This window comes from Trachurus trachurus, assembly GCF_905171665.1.
Source record: "Trachurus trachurus genome assembly, chromosome: 7".
Lineage (NCBI taxonomy): Eukaryota > Metazoa > Chordata > Actinopteri > Carangiformes > Carangidae > Trachurus > Trachurus trachurus.
Window position 1 is genome coordinate 34,045,483 of NC_139901.1, and position 16,695 is coordinate 34,062,177.

Consider the following 16,695-nt stretch of genomic DNA (forward strand, 5'->3'; position numbering starts at 1 on the left):
CAATAGATCCATGACGAGGGCGGGGGCTGCTAACTCCATCGGCTGACAAGAAGTTATGGTGCGTTCAAGGCAACTTGTAACTCGTGTTTTTCCGACCTGTGAAGTCGTACCAGTTTGATCTGGTACGAGTTCACGGGTCAGAAGTTACGAGTGGCCGTTGTAGTGACTTTCACAGGTAAAACAGGTCGGAAAAACACGAGTGGGTTGCCTGGAACGCTACAAAGTCGTAAGTTGTGACTTGAAGCTGTAATTTACGGTTTCAAAAGCCTGCCTGGAACGCAGCATTAGCCAAAACGACCGGATCGCTTACTTCTGCTTTAAGAAATGGGACAATGCATATTACGTAATGAATATTAAAAAAAAAAGTGAGATTGTAGCTGTACGGCTCTAGGTCCTATAGGTGTTGTTGTTGTTGTTGTTGTTTGCTGTTGTTGGTGGGGGTGGTGTTGTTACTGTGTTGTTGTTCTTCAAGTTTCAAGTTTATTTATTTAAGAAATGGGACAATGCATAGGCTATTAATGAACATTTAAAAGAGATTGTAGCTGTACGGCTCATTTCCATCTCAGGTCCGTTTCACAAAGGTTCAACAAACTCTGAGTCTAATCCTGAACTCTGAGTTGATCTACTCTGAGACAGGAAACCCAGAGTTTCTGGGTTAACAGACTCAGAGTTTTCACTAAACCTGCTCTGTGAAACGGACCCCGTCCCATAGGAGTTGTTGTTGTTGTTGCTGCTGCTGTTGCTGCTGCTGCTGTTGTGTTTCTCTGAGCTTCATACCACTGCTGACTGTGTCTGGGAGGTGAATGGAGGGAAGACTGTGGCTGGATGCTGTGGCCATGGAAGCGGTTGTTTTGGTGTGAGATGCTGCTGGTTCAGTGCGACATCTAGTGGCAGTGATGAGGCGCAGCGCCTAAGAGGATGTTGCACTGTCAGGGTCACGTATCGGTACAGAGAGGAGGCTGCAGTCTGACGTTAACGGTGGCTGTAAATTCACCAGGAGAATCCACCCAGGCCAAACCTGAATACTTCACTTGCACATATTAATATTCTGACTTCAAACAGTTGCATCTGTCAATAACATACTAGTATTTGTATCTACAACATCAGAAAACAGGCATGAAAGTCATCAAAACAATCATAATCCAACTTAGATTCTCCTGCCAGACAAAAACAATCATCACCTACTGTAGCAGATCAAGACATCAATCAAATCAACTAAATAAATACTTATAAAGATTTTAATTTATTTAAACCAAATAGAAGACATTCCTGTCATTAAACATTTTCAAACTAAACATAATTTCCACATTACTCTAATTTGCCTCATTAAATTAACGATGACACACTGTGACTTTTAATACTGATGTGTGAAACAGGAAAATACAGGAACAAATACAGTTAAACATATATCATCATGTAATCATCATTATGGACATAATTATCAGTCTTTCCATTATCAATCCTGCCATACAACATAAAACAGTAATTTAAGTCTGATCAGAATTCCAACTTTTACACTCATCTTGTGGGCAATTGTTAGTTAAAATGTGTTAAAATGTCTGCCATTACAGTTTAGTGGTTATGCATCACTACTGAATATAGCTTGCTCTACTGCCCTAAAGTAGAAATGAATTAAAATGTTTATAAACCACTTTTGTCCTGATTAGTTAAGTCTTCTATAGTCCTACTCCTAACCCTAACCATACAGTCTCTGAGAATAAAGAATGCTACAAAATATTGTCCAAATCCATCCTGCTACTGACATCTTTCACAGGATTTGTGAAAACTCTTACTGTTGATGCTAGATAAAAAGTGATGGTATTATTATCTGAGGACCATGAATGTCAGGAGGAAATGTAATGACAGTGCATCTAATAGTTCTTGAGATAGTTCAGTCTGGACCATTAGTGGTCAAATACCATCATTAAAATTTTTGCTCATAGTTGTCTCACCAGATACACCTCACTAACACATCACCTACACATCAAAATGTTAGTGTAGTACTTCACTGCTGCATTTAGAGACCACATCTGTTTGGTTTTAGCACTGACAAACACCCAAACTGGTGTTCTCATTTCTCTCACATGCATCAAGGTCAGAAAGAAAACCATGTTTCACTGTCACACATGTGAAAAACTTTGGACTTGCTAAAGCTTCAATAATTCACTTGTTTCCAGGATTTTCACCTATGTTTTTCTCTTTTGCAATAAGGAATATATTTATGAATTACTTATGTTGGCCTGGAACATGATGTAGACCTGCCAAAAACAATTAAAAAATAGGTCTATGATCAGAGAGGCCTGAAGAGTGTTTTCTCTCTGAAGTGGCTCTGCCACCAGAGGGAGACTCTTACCTTCCCATTTGCTGCTTTCCAACTGAGCTGAACTGACCGAATGAATTGTGTATCTCTTGGTGAGGTGCATTAAAGCAAATCTGTAAAAATGTCCAGTTTAAATGCAAAACATAAGAATAACAAAATGTACAAAACAGTAAACCACACTCCCTAAACCAGTTGTGAGAAAGAGTGGTGGTTGTGCACAAGTAAGATAATGCACGTATAGAGGTGGACCTCAGTTCTGCATTCAGAGCAACACAGTTTCAAAAAGGAAATTGACTTTGAACAAATATCAGGTTGTGTTCTTCTTTACGTCTCATATGCCAGATCATTCACAGAGGAAACTGTTTCTACGAACATCTTTTCAGAAGACAGAATGAATATCACCTGTCATAGAATCAGCATTGGCTATGAGCATAAATTCCTTCCTTCTGTTTACCTGCTGGTTCTTATCGTTGGTCTGGTGGCTAATGGATGGGGACTGAAGACTTTGCTGAAGAACTGGAAGAAAATTAAGATCATCAACGTGTTTGTTCTCAACCTTGGATTTGCAAATATTTTGTATCTGCCCACGCTCCCGTTCCTGGTGGTGTACTACTATAAGAAGAGTACGTGGATCTTTGGAGATGCATTCTGCAAGATAACAAGATTCTGCTTCAACCTGAATTTATATGGCAGCATTGGATTCCTCACTTGTATAAGTGTGTTCAGGTACCTGGCTATTGTCCATCCTGTTAGAATGATGGGAAGATTAACTGTCACTCGCTCTGTGGTTATCTCCATCGTGGTTTGGTTGTCGGTGGCTGTTCAGAGTCTTCCAGACATGTTCTACCCCAAAACCAGGCAAAGAGAAAATTTTAATGTTTCAAAATGCTACCATACCACCACTGAAGACTACGTTGAGGATTACCTGAAATACAGCCTTGGATGGACAGTGACTGGGTTTTGTATCCCGTTGCTCATCACTCTGGGCTGCTACGGACATGTGATTGTCGTTCTCTGCCGGAAAAATACTATTCACAAGGAACTAAGACAAAGAAGTCTGAAGTTGTTGTTGATCTTGATTCTTCTCTTTTCTGTCTGTTACATCCCCTATCATGTATTCAAGAACTTCACCATCTGGTTAAGAGTTCTGAAAAAACAGAGAATATGCCGTGAAGGGTCTCATGGAGTTTTCATAGCTCATCAGATAAGTCGTGGCCTTGTGTGTCTGAACAGTGCTCTCAACCCTCTGGTTTACCTCCATGTGACTGAAGTAACTCCTGCTCTGCTCAGACAGCTGCTCCAACGAGCTAGCCAGATGTTTAACTGTCAGAAGTTTCTGTCAAATCATGACTCTGTACCTGTGGCTCAAACTGAGGACAGAGTTTAACTATTTCTACTTGCACATACTTGTACATACTGCACTGTTCTCCATAAATATTGTTGTTTTACCATACCTTCTTTATTTTGTCTCTTTAGTTAGTTATTGTATTGTTATACTTTTTACTTATTTAACTAGCTAACGTCCTTCTTGTTCTTTGTATTATACATCACGTCTAATTCCTTCTAGGTGTAATTAATACTTGGCAATAAATGCTATTCTGATTAAGATTGTAGTGGATCGATCGACTACAATTTTTTTTTAAGACGTTAGTTTAGGCGGCAGCTCTTTGTTGTTAAGGCGGCCGCCTTAACAGGAAAGCGCTGCGGGAAACCCTGCTGTTGATTCTAGATTTTTAAAAAAGTAATGGTATTATCTGAGGACCAAGATGGTCAGGAGAAAAGTTTATGGCAATGCATCTAATAGTTCTTGAGATAGTTCAGTCTGGACCATTAGTGGTCAAATACCATCATTAAAATTTTTGCTCATAGTTGTCTCACCAGATACACCTCACTAACACATCACCTACACATCAGAATATTAGTGTAGTACTTCACTGCTGCATTTAGAGACCACATCTGTTTGGTTTTAGCACTGACAAACACCCAAACTGGTGTTCTCATTTCTCTCACATGCATCAAGGTCAGAAAGAAAACCATGTTTCACTGTCACACATGTGAAAAACTTTGGACTTGCTAAAGCTTCAATAATTCACTTGTTTCCAGGATTTTCACCTATGTTTTTCTCTTTTGCAATAAGGAATATATTTATGAATTACTTATGTTGGCCTGGAACATGATGTAGGTCTAAATAGGTCTATGATCACAGAGGCCTGGAGAGTGTTTTCTCTCTGAAGTGGCTCTGCCACCAGAGGGAGACTCTTACCTTCCCATTAGCTGCTTTCCAACTGAGCTGAATTGACACAAACAGTACAGATGAGTGAATTTTGCATTTCTTGGTGAGGTGCAATGGAGCAAATCTGTTATAATGTTGAGTTTAAAAGTAAAAAATATGAATAACAAGAGGTACAAAACAGTAAACCACACTCCCTAAACCAGTTGTGAGAAAGAGTGGTGGTTGTGCACAAGTAAGAATATGCACGTACTGTATAGAGGTGGACTACAGTGTAACCTCAATTCTGAGTTAAGTGCGACCCAGTTTCAAACAGGAAATCGTCTTTGCACAAATACCCAGCTATGTTCTTCTTTACGTCTCATATGCCAGATCATTCACAGAGGAAACAGTTTACACGAACATCTTTTCAGAAGACAGAATGAATGTCACCTGTCATAGAATCAGCATTGGCTTTGAGCATAAATTCCTTCCTTCTGTTTACCTGCTGGTTCTTATCGTTGGTCTGTTGGCTAATGGATGGGGACTGAAGACTTTGCTGCAGAACTGGAAGAAACTGGGGATCGTCAACATGTTTGTTCTCAACCTTGGACTTGCAAATATTTTGTATCTGCCCACGCTCCCGTTCCTGGTGGTGTACTACTATAAGAAGAGTACGTGGATCTTTGGAGATGCATTCTGCAAGATAACAAGATTCTGCTTCAACCTGAATTTATATGGCAGCATTGGATTCCTCACTTGTATAAGTGTTTACAGGTACCTGGCTATTGTTCATCCAATGAGAGTAAATGGAAGAATCACTGTCACTCACTCTGTGGTTATCTCCATCGTGGTTTGGTTGTCTGTGGCTGTTCAGAGTCTTCCAGACATGTTCTACCCCAAAACCAGGCAAAGAGGAAAGTTTAACGTTTCAAAATGCTACCATACCACCACTGAAGACTACCTTGAGGATTACCTGAAATACAGCCTTGGATGGACAGTGACTGGGTTTTGTATCCCGTTGCTCATCACTCTGGGCTGCTACGGACATGTGATTGTCGTTCTCTGCCGGAAAAATACTATTCACAAGGAACTGAGACAAAGAAGTCTGAGGTTGTTGTTCATCTTGATTCTTCTCTTCTCTGTCTGTTACATCCCCTATCATGTATTCAAGAACTTCACCCTCTGGTCAAGAGTTCTGAAAAAACAGAGAATATGCCGTGAAGGGTCTCATGGAGTTTACATAGCTCATCAGATAAGTCGTGGCCTTGTGTGTCTGAACAGTGCTCTCAACCCTCTGGTTTACCTCCATGCGACTGAAGTAACTCCTGCTCAGCTCAGACAGCTGCTCCAACGAGCTGGCCAGATGTTTAACTGTCAGAAGTTTCTGTCAAATCATGACTCTGTACCTGTGGCTCAAACTGAGGTGGACAGAGTTTAACAATTTCTACTTGCACATACTTGTACATAGTGCACTGTTCTCTATTTGTGGATATTGTTTTAGTATACCTTCTTTATTTTGTCTCTATAGTTAGTTATTGTATTCCTACTTTTTACGTATTAAACTAGCCTTCCTTCTTGGTCTTTAATACATGATATCTAATTCCTTGGCAATAAATTCTACTTTGATTAAGATTGTAGTATTGATATTTTCATAACAAATAGCATTAACAGCTACTGCTACAAGTGTTTCAATCAGCTGTTCATCATATTTAGTGGTCGACAGTGTCAATGAAATGCTCAGTGCGTCTTTTTTTTGTGTGCAATTTCTGTGTTTGTCTTGATGCTGTTAAATCTTTTAGATAAGCGGTAAGAGAAAAACCACAGCTCATGAAGTCTCACTGGTGAAAAGAATCAGGTTGTACAGCAGTTTATTTGGTGTGAAGAGATGTGAGGTTTTCATGCATTACTATTTGGTACAGTGTACTGTAGGCACTTAAGTCATCAGGATACTCTGAAAATCATGAATGTTTGTCCAAATATTGTCCAAATCCATCCAGCTGTTGAGATCTTTCACAGGATTTGTGAAAACGCTGTCCTTCTGTTGATTCTAGATAAAAAGTCATGGTATTATCTGAGGACCAAGTTGGTCAGGAGAAAAGTTAATGGCAATGCATCTACAGTTCTTGAGATATTTCAGTATGGACCATTGGTGGTCAAATACCATTATTAAAATTTGTGCTCATCACCTAGTTCTTTAGCAAATACACCTCACTGAAGCTACACATCAGAATATTAGTGTAGTACTTCACTGCTGCATTTAGAGACCACATCTGTTTGGTTTTAGAACTGACAAACACCCAAACTGGTCTCATCATTTCTCTCACATGCTTCAAGATCATTCACAGAAAGAAAACCATGTTTCACTGTCACACATGTGAAAAACTTTGGACTTGCTAAAGCTTCAATAATTGACTTGTTTCCAGGATTTTCACCTATGTTTTTCTCTTTTGCAATAAGGAATATATTTATGAATTACTTATGTTGGCCTGGAACATGATGTAGGTCTAAATAGGTCTATGATCAGAGAGGCCTGGAGAGTGTTTTCTCTCTGAAGTGGCTCTGCCACCAGAGGGAGACTCTTACCTTCCCATTAGCTGCTTTCCAACTGAGCTGAATTGACACAAACAGTACAGATGAGTGAATTTTGCATTTCTTGGTGAGGTGCAATGGAGCAAATCTGTTATAACGTCGGCTTTAAAGGCAAAAAATATGAATAACAAAAGGTACAAAACAGCAAACCACACTCCCTAAAACAGTTGTGAGAAAGAGTGGTGGTTGTGCACAAGTAAGAAAATGCACGTGTAGAGGTGGACTACAGTGTAACCTCAGTGCATTTAGGGTGGCACAGTTTCAAACAGGAAATTGAACAAATATGAGGCTATGTTCTTCTTTACGTCTCACATGCCAGATCATTCACAGAGGAAACAGTTTACACGAACATCTTTTCAGAAGACAGAATGAATATCACCTGTCATAGAATCAGCATTGGCTTTGAGCATAAATTCCTTCCTTCTGTTTACCTGCTGGTTCTTATCGTTGGTCTGGTGGCTAATGGATGGGGACTGAAGACTTTGCAGCAGAACTGGAAGAAACTGGGGATCGTCAACGTGTTTGTTCTCAACCTTGGACTTGCAAATATTTTGTATCTGCCCACGCTCCCGTTCCTGGTGGTGTACTACTATAAGAAGAGTACGTGGATCTTTGGAGATGCATTCTGCAAGATAACAAGATTCTGCTTCAACCTGAATTTATATGGCAGCATTGGATTCCTCACTTGTATAAGTGTTTACAGGTACCTGGCTATTGTTCATCCAATGAGAGTAAATGGAAGAATCACTGTCACTCACTCTGTGGTTATCTCCATCGTGGTTTGGTTGTCGGTGGCTGTTCAGAGTCTTCCAGACATGTTCTACCCCAAAATCAAGCGAAGAGGAAAGTTTTCAAAATGCTACCATACCACCACTGATGACTATGTTGAGGATTACCTGAAATACAGCCTTGGATGGACAGTGACTGGGTTTTGTATCCCGTTGCTCATCACTCTGGGCTGCTACGGACATGTGATTGTCGTTCTCTGCCGGAAAAATACTATTCACAAGGAACTGAGACAAAGAAGTCTGAAGTTGTTGTTCATCTTGATTATTCTCTTCTCTGTCTGTTACATCCCCTATCATGTATTCAAGAACTTCACCCTCTGGTCAAGAGCTCTGAAAAAACAGAGAATATGCCGTGAAGGGTCTCATGGAGTTCACATAGCTCATCAGATAAGTCGTGGCCTTGTGTGTCTGAACAGTGCTCTCAACCCTCTGGTTTACCTCCATGTGACTGAAGTAACTCCTGCTCAGCTCAGACAGCTGCTCCAACGAGCTGGCCAGATGTTTAACTGTCAGAAGTTTCTGTCAAATCATGACTCTGTACCTGTGGCTCAAACTGAGGAGGACGGAGTTTAACCATTTCCACTTACATACTGTACAGTTCTCTACACATATTGTGGACATTATTTTATTATACCTTCTTTTTTTCTTCATTTGTAGTTAGTTGTTATAGCGTTTTTGTACTTTTAGTTATTAAACTATCCTTCCTTAATTTCTTTGTACTAGACCTTATGTTAAAATTAAAATTGAAGTATTAATATTTCCATAATAAATAGCTTTTATAGCTGCTGTCGTGTTTCAGTCAGCTGTTCATCATAGTTAGTAGTCGACATTGTCAATGAAATTCTCAGTCTGGCTTGTTTTGCAGTTTTTGTGTTTGTCTTGAATCTTTGAAATCCTCCAAATAAACAGTATAATCAGATAACCCACAGCTCGTGTCTCGCTGTTCGGTGATAAGAATCATTAAATACTGGAGCTTATGTGAGGTTGTCATAACATCACTATTCTGTACAATGTGGTCACTTAGGTCATCATGATAACGCCTCCGAGAGTGAATGTTTGTACAAATTAGGACTGACTGATTAATCACATTATCATAGTCATTGTGATATGAACATGATGCGATAAACACACTGGAAAGGTTGCCGAAAATGCGATGAGTAAGGAGAAGAGGTGGGTGGGATTTTGGAGGGAGGTGGAGGTGGTTGTTGATTTTCAAATTTTTGTGCTGTGTGAAAATGCCAGAAAGTAGTTAAGAGTTGCTTTAAGACTGTTTTTCTAGCTTGAAATAAAAAAAGATAAAGCATTAAAAAAAGAAAACAGCAGTATTTTCAAACAGATCAGTAGCCTATGTTGTATGTTGAGGGTCATTGTTTTTTATGTCTAACATCAACCTGCCAATGGGACTGGGGATGGAAATTAGCCACTTGGCTACAACCCCACATATTTATATGTCAATGTTCATCAATATGTACTGTTCCCATTTTTTTTTTTAAATAAATAAATCTGAAATCTGAGGGATCACTTATGTTGCTGCCTTTGCATGTTTAAGAAAAGGTTCAAGGCAGCAAACCACACACCCTAACCTGAATGAAATGAGATATTGAGTAGTGGTTGATAGACATTCAGACAGGAAATTGTCTTCAAAAGAAAGTCACAGAGGAAACAGTTTACACAAACATATTTTTAGAAGTCAGAATGAATAAAACCTGTCCTGGAATCAGCATTGGCTATGAGCACAAATTCCTTCCTTCTGTTTACCTCCTGGTATTCTTCGTTGGTCTGGTGGCTAATGGATGGGGACTGAAGACTTTGTTCCAGAACTGGACGAAACTGAAGATTGTCAACGTATTTGTTCTCAACCTCGGACTTGCAGATATTTTGTACCTGCTCACGCTCCCGTTCTTGGTGGTGTACTACTATAAGAGGAGTACGTGGATCTTTGGAGATGCATTCTGCAAGATAACAAGATTCTGCTTCATCCTGAATTTATATGGCAGCATTGGATTCCTCACTTGTATAAGTGTGTTCAGGTACCTGGCTATTGTTCATCCTGTAAGAGTGATGGGAAGATTAACTGTCACTCACTCTGTGGTTATCTCCATCGTGGTTTGGCTGTTGGTGGCTGTTCAAAGTCTTCCAGAAACCAAGCAAAGAGGAAAGTTTTCAAAATGCTACCATACCACCACTGAAGACTACCTTGAGGATTACCTGAAATACAGCCTTGGATGGACAGTGACTGGGTTTTGTATCCCGTTGCTCATCACTCTGGGCTGCTACGGACATGTGATTGTCGTTCTCTGCCGAAAAAATAGTATTCACAAGGAACTGAGACAAAGAAGTCTGAAGTTGTTGTTCATCTTGATTATTCTCTTCTCTGTCTGTTACATCCCCTATCATGTATTCAAGAACTTCACCCTCTGGTCAAGAGTTCTGAAAAAACAGAGAATATGCCGTGAAGGGTCTCATGGAGTTTACATAGCTCATCAGATAAGTCGTGGCCTTGTGTGTCTGAACAGTGCTCTCAACCCTCTGGTTTACCTCCATGTGACTGAAGTAACTCCTGCTCAGCTCAGACAGCTGCTCCAACGAGCTGGCCAGATGTTTAACTGTCAGAGGTTTCTGTCAAATCATGACTCTGTACCCGTGGTTCAATCCGAGGAGGACGGAGTTTAACTATTTCCACTTGCACATACTTGTACTGTTCAGGTCTCTAAAAATATTGTGGACATATTGTTTTTCTATTACCTTCTTTATTTTGTCTTTATTTTATTATATTTTTATGCGTTTACTTATTTATCCACCCTACCTTCTTTTCTTTGTACTATACGTCATGTTATATTCCTTGCAGGTGTAATAACTACTTGGAAATGAATGTTGTTCAGATTCTGATTAAAATGGGCGTATTGATATTTTCATAACAAATAGCTTTAACAGCTGCTGCTCCAAGTGTTTCATTCAGCTGTTCATCATAGGTAGTGGTGTACTTTGTCAAGTATCTGTCTTGTGTTGCATTCTTTGTGTTTGTCTTGGTGCTGTTAAATCTTCCAAATAAACAGAAAAAGATAAACCACAGCTCATGATGTCTCGCTGTCTGGCCTGGTGGGGGCTCTCGTTAGCCTGGCAGCCCGCCAGGCCTGTACAATTGTAGGGGAAACACTGTTCTTATATTGATTGATTAGCATCAGTTGTTTCCTGTACGGGAAGATAAAATGCGTCATTTTGGCTGCGATCGTGTGACTTACTGAAGTATTCAATAGTTTTATGAACACATGGACCATATGCCCTCTGACCCAGTTAGATCAGGAAGCCTCAGTTACATCAAACATTCTCTCTTGATATAATTCTGTCTGAGGGATAAGCTTTATTTCAGACTTAGAATTAATGAAATATCTCTTCCTCACATCAGGACTGCCATTACAGACACATTCCTTGCTTCTACTTGCTACCTGCTGTCTGTTACCTACCTGTCTACCTGAGCCTGGTCTTCGTGACGTCACTTAACCAGCCGGTCTGTGTGTCTGCCATACTCATGCTTCTTAAATCAGCCGGGACCCCAGCTTACCTAGGTCATTTCCTGGATTCACATTAAGATGCAAAAACTCAGATGCAGCTCTTAAGGGGAAGTCTTGTCAGAGTCAACCATCTCTGTTCCTGTCAGTAGTAAAGGTATGCATCCTCTCCACAAGAAGAAACTGCACTTAGAGCTGTCAACAACACAATGAATAACACATCTTGTCCTCGTGTCAGCTTTGGCTTTACAGGAAAATTTCTTCCTCCTGTTTACCTTCTAGTGTTCATCATCGGCCTGGTGGCGAATGGATTGGGACTGAAATCTTTGTTCCAGAACTGGAAGAAACTGAAGATCGTCAACGTGTTTGTTCTCAACCTTGGACTTGCAGATATTTTGTACCTGCTCACACTCCCGTTCCTGGTGGTGTACTACTTTAAGAAGAGTACGTGGATCTTTGGAGATGCATTCTGCAAGATAACAAGATTCTGCTTCAACCTGAATTTATATGGCAGCATTGGATTCCTCACTTGTATAAGTGTTTACAGGTACCTGGCTATTGTCCATCCTGTTAGAGTGGTGGGAAGATTAACTGTCACTCACTCTGTGGTTATCTCCATCGTGGTTTGGTTGTCGGTGGCTGTTCAAAGTCTTCCAGACATGTTCTACAAAAAGACATTTATACACAAGCCTGAAAAATGCTACGAGACCACCAGTAAAATCTATGTTGAGGATTACCTGAAATACAGCCTTGGATGGACAGTGACTGGGTTTTGTATCCCATTCCTCATCACTCTGGGCTGCTACGGACACACAGCTGTAGTTCTATGGACAATGAAAAGAATTGACAAGGTACAGAAACAGAGGAGTTTGAAGTTATTGTTGATTGTGATTCTTCTCTTCTCTGTCTGTTACATCCCCTATCACGTATTCAAGAACCTCAATCTCTGGTCAAGAGTTCTGAAAAAACAGGGCATATGCCATTACTGGGGTAATGGAGTTTATATCACTTTCCAGATGAGTCGTGGCCTTGTGTGTCTGAACAGTGCTCTCAACCCTCTGGTTTACCTCCATGTGGATGAAGAAATTCCTGCTCAGCTCAGACAGCTGCTCCAACGAGCTGGTCAGATGTTTTTGAAGTTTCTGTCAAATCATGATTCTGTACCTGTGGCTCAAACAGAGGAGGACAGAGTTTAACTATTTCCACTTGCACATATTTGTACATACTGCAGAGTTCTCCATAAATATTGTTGACATTGTTTTACTATACCTTCTTTATTTTGTCTTTATTTATGGTTAGTTCTTATTGTAATGTTGGACTTTTACACTCTTAACCACTACTGCTAGCCTAACTACTTAACTACCCTTCCTTCTTTTCTTTGTACTATATATAGTTTTCAATTCCTTGTAGGTGAAATCATTACTTGGAAATAAATGCTATTCTGATTAAGACTGTACTATTAACAAATGTCTTTAACAGCTGTTGCTGCTGCTGCAAGTGTTTCATTCAGCTGTTCATCATAGGTAGGGGTGTACTTTGTCAAGTACCAGTCCGTCTTGTGTTGCATTCTTTGTGTTTGTCTTGATGCCGTTAAATCTTCCAAATAAACAGCAAAAGATAAACCACAGCTCTTGATGTCTCGCTGTTTGGTGATAAGAATCATGAAACACAGGAACTTATTTGGTGTGAACAGATGTGAGGTTGTCCTGCGTGGTGTGTTTCCTGTTGTGCAGTTTGATCAACAGCGAGCATGTTACAGCAGCAGGGTGATGTGCTACTGTGTAGAGGGGGGCAGCAGAAAAAAAATATTTCAGACACTTTGAAAAGAAGTTCACTGGGACAATCCAATCTGCTTAAATGCACGCTTCCTCTAGAATATTTTCAGAGCATTATCTTCTGGTGTAATTCTACTTTCCTCTGGTACAACATTTTTCTCCTGTGCTGCTTCCTATGCTGTGCTGTTAGTGTTCCCTGCTGCATCTCTGAACTGGTAATGGGCTGAACTGAACATCCTGCAGGTAACACACTGCTGCACGACTTCCTCACACAACCCCACATGACCTAACCAAACTCAAATTGCTATATTTACATCACCAACACTGAGGAGCCTGCAGCATCAATTGCAAATCACTAATGGGATGTGAGTGCTGACGATGTTGTTGAGAAATCTTTTATTTTTAACTGTGGAAGGTGCTAAATAAACTTAATTTACAAAATCGCATGATAAGTCCCCCCCCCCAAAAAAAGGAAACTTTCAGTTACCATGGTGATTGTCCCTGATGTCATATTGGTTGATTAGCATCAGTTGTTTCCTGTATTGGAAGATATCATCTGTGTGCCATGTGTCCTTCGATCCAGTTTGATCAAGAAGCCTCAGTTACATCAAAAATTCATTTTTGATATTATTTTGTCTGAGGGTTAAGGGCTTCATTGCAGACCGAATTAATAAAACATATTTTCCTGACAACAGCTTGTCTTTTACAGACAGATTTCTTCTTCCTTCTTCCTGCCTGCCTGTCTGCCTGTGAGCTTGGTCACCATCACTTCACTTGATCAGCCTATCTTTGTGGCTGCCTGACTCGTGCTTCTCAAATCAGCACTGACCCTAGCTTACCAGCGTAATTTCCTGGATATATTTTAAGACTGCAAAACTCAGTTGCAGGAAGTCGCCCATTTCTGTTCATGTCAGTAGTAAAGGTCTGCACCCTCCTCACAAGAAGGAACTATTACAGCTGTCAACAACACAATGAATAACACATCTTGTGATCGTGTCAGCTTTGACTTTACAGGCAAATTCCTTCCTCCTGTTTTAATCTTAGTGTTCATCATCGGTCTGGTGGCGAATGGATGGGGACTGAAATCTTTGTTCCAGAACTGGACGAAACTGAGGATCGTCAATGTGTTCGTTCTCAACCTTGGACTTGCAGATATTTTGTACCTGCTCACACTTCCACTCTTGGTGGTGTACATTACAAAGAGTATATGGATCTTTGGAGAAGCATTCTGCAAGATAACAAGATTCTGCTTCAACCTGAATTTATATGGCAGCATTGGATTCCTCACTTGTATAAGTGTGTTCAGGTACCTAGCTATTGTCCATCCTGTTAGAGTGATGGGAAGATTAACTGTCACTCACTCTGTGGTTATCTCCATCGTGGTTTGGCTGTTGGTGGCTGTTCAGAGTCTTCCAGACATGTTCCATATTAAGACGGTAGGAAACAAGTCTGCATGCTACGAAACCACTAGTACGAACTATGCTGAGGATTACCTGAAATACAGCCTTGGATGGACAGTGACTGGGTTTTGTATCCCATTCCTCATCACACTGGGCTGCTACGGACACACAGCTGTAGTTCTATGGACAATGAAAAGAACTGACAAGGTACAGAAACAGAGGAGTTTGAAGTTGTTGTTGATCTTGATTCTTCTCTTCTCTGTCTGTTACATCCCCTATCACGTATTCAAGAACCTCAATCTCTGGTCAAGAGTTCTGAAAAAACAGGGCATATGCCATTACTGGGGTAATGGAGTTTATATCACTTTCCAGATGAGTCGTGGCCTTGTGTGTCTGAACAGTGCTCTCAACCCTCTGGTTTACCTCCATGTGGATGAAGAAATTCCTGCTCAGCTCAGACAGCTGCTCCAACGAGCTGGTCAGATGTTGAACTCTCAGAAGTTTCTGTCAAACCCTGATTCTGTACCTGTGGCTCAAACCGAGGAGGACAGCGTTTAACTATTTCCACTTGCACATACTTGTACACACTGCACAGTTCTCTATAAATATTTTGGACATATTGTTTTACTATACGTTCTTTAGTTAGTTATTGTGTTGTTGTACTTTTTACTTATTTAACTAGCTAACTTCCTTCTTGTTCTTTGTATTATACATCCTGTCTAATTCCTTGTAGGTGTATTAACTACTTGGCAATAAATGCTATTCTGATTAAGGTTGTATTGATATTTTCATAACAAATAACTTTAACATCTACTGCTTCAAGTGGTTCAATCAGCTGTTCATCATTGATTCTGGGCCATGTGGCTCAAACTGCAGAAGAAATCTAACATAAGTAAACGTGTGATGATGTATTTGTAGTTGATGTATATCAATATAGCAATGTTAAATTTCAGAAAGCTCAGTTTTTTAGACTGTCTACCGTCTGGCTTTATATTTTAAGTATATATATATATTTCTGGTGAACCTTCATGCCCGGACGGGACCTTCCTGGCCGGCTACATCCTGGATGGATCGGAAAAGTGGAGAGTCTAGAGCTAGACTGCAGCTCTGTATTACTACCTGATGTTGTAATGTTGTGATGTTATGTCAAATTGTCATAAGAAAAAAGTGTGATGAAGATAATGTATTCTGTGGGTAATGGGGGCGGGACTAGATAAGCTTTTGCTTCTCCCGCTTTCCCTTTCGGCCATGTGTATTATATTATTTAAACTAAGATGATGTGTGATGATGATTGATCTAACTGACATGCCCAAAATAAACAAATAAATAAATTGTACATTTTGACCTGTGTGTATGTGTGTGTTTGCGTAACTATTTTCAGAAAAAGTCAAATTAAGTCTTGACGAATCTTGATGTGTACGAGATGATACTCAGTGTCTGTGGTTGAGGTCCAGTGCTATGTCTATTCCTTCTGTTGGTTCAGGACAGGAAGTACACAGTGTGCAATGTGTCACCAGTCATATCAGTACTTCATATGTAGATGCAGCATCTCTAGATGTAAATAAGTGATAATCACAATAATCTTATTGCAACTTCTGAATGTACATGCTGCGTTTTCTTGGTGTGTCATAAACTCAACTGGACAGAATTGTTGTCCATGATTGTATGAGGGTGAAGTGAATTGTGCATTCATCATTAGCATTTGACAAACCAATTACAAATAAAGGCAAGGCAATTTTATTTGTATAATAATAATAATAATAATAAGACTTTATTAAGGACACAATCAGAGGTCCATAGGGACTAAAAATACATAAAAGACAGACAATAAAAACATGGCAACAGTTAAAGCAGATATCAGTGGAATGTTTTTGTTAATATAAGTCCTAAATAGTCCTATTTTCCGTCAGCAATCACTTACATGAAGTATTTCAGCCTAAACACGAGTCTCTCCGTCACTCTGCTCTGCTGTAACCCGAGGAGAAAATTTTCCTTGTGGGATACAAGTGTTATCCAATGAGGAGAGAGAACGGCATGAAGGGCTGTGTGTGCAGCCAAGGGATGCGCGTGAATGTGGTGACGTAGCACGAGGACCAATTGAT

General features: G+C 40.0%; 5 protein-coding genes across 5 annotated transcripts; all 5 read left to right on the forward strand.

Annotated features, from left to right (window-relative positions):
* Nucleotides 1-2,711: 2,711 nt before the first annotated feature.
* LOC310988185 (P2Y purinoceptor 1-like) lies at nt 2,712-3,707 on the forward strand (the record flags this gene model as incomplete). The annotated part of the gene is made up of 1 exon (XM_083974697.1): nt 2,712-3,707. One exon carries the CDS (start codon nt 2,712-2,714, stop codon nt 3,705-3,707), a length of 996 nt encoding a protein of 331 aa, XP_083830823.1.
* Nucleotides 3,708-4,971: 1,264 nt separating this feature from the next.
* Nucleotides 4,972-6,037, forward strand: LOC310988187 (P2Y purinoceptor 1-like; the record flags this gene model as incomplete). Its single annotated transcript, XM_083974699.1, has 1 exon — nt 4,972-6,037. The coding sequence occupies one exon, from the start codon at nt 4,972-4,974 to the stop codon at nt 5,968-5,970; it is 999 nt and encodes a 332-aa protein (XP_083830825.1). The 3' UTR covers nt 5,971-6,037.
* Nucleotides 6,038-7,456: 1,419 nt separating this feature from the next.
* Nucleotides 7,457-8,482, forward strand: LOC310988188 (P2Y purinoceptor 1-like; the record flags this gene model as incomplete). Its single annotated transcript, XM_083974700.1, has 1 exon — nt 7,457-8,482. Exon 1 carries the CDS (start codon nt 7,490-7,492, stop codon nt 8,480-8,482), a length of 993 nt encoding a protein of 330 aa, XP_083830826.1. The 5' UTR covers nt 7,457-7,489.
* A 1,122-nt stretch (nt 8,483-9,604) lies between these two features.
* LOC310988189 (P2Y purinoceptor 1-like) lies at nt 9,605-10,582 on the forward strand (the record flags this gene model as incomplete). Its single annotated transcript, XM_083974701.1, has 1 exon — nt 9,605-10,582. One exon carries the CDS (start codon nt 9,605-9,607, stop codon nt 10,580-10,582), a length of 978 nt encoding a protein of 325 aa, XP_083830827.1.
* A 1,045-nt stretch (nt 10,583-11,627) lies between these two features.
* Nucleotides 11,628-15,151, forward strand: LOC310988190 (uncharacterized protein; the record flags this gene model as incomplete). Its single annotated transcript, XM_083974702.1, has 3 exons — nt 11,628-12,608; nt 13,152-13,209; nt 14,136-15,151. 3 exons carry the CDS (start codon nt 11,628-11,630, stop codon nt 15,149-15,151), a joined length of 2,055 nt encoding a protein of 684 aa, XP_083830828.1.
* Nucleotides 15,152-16,695: the final 1,544 nt, after the last annotated feature.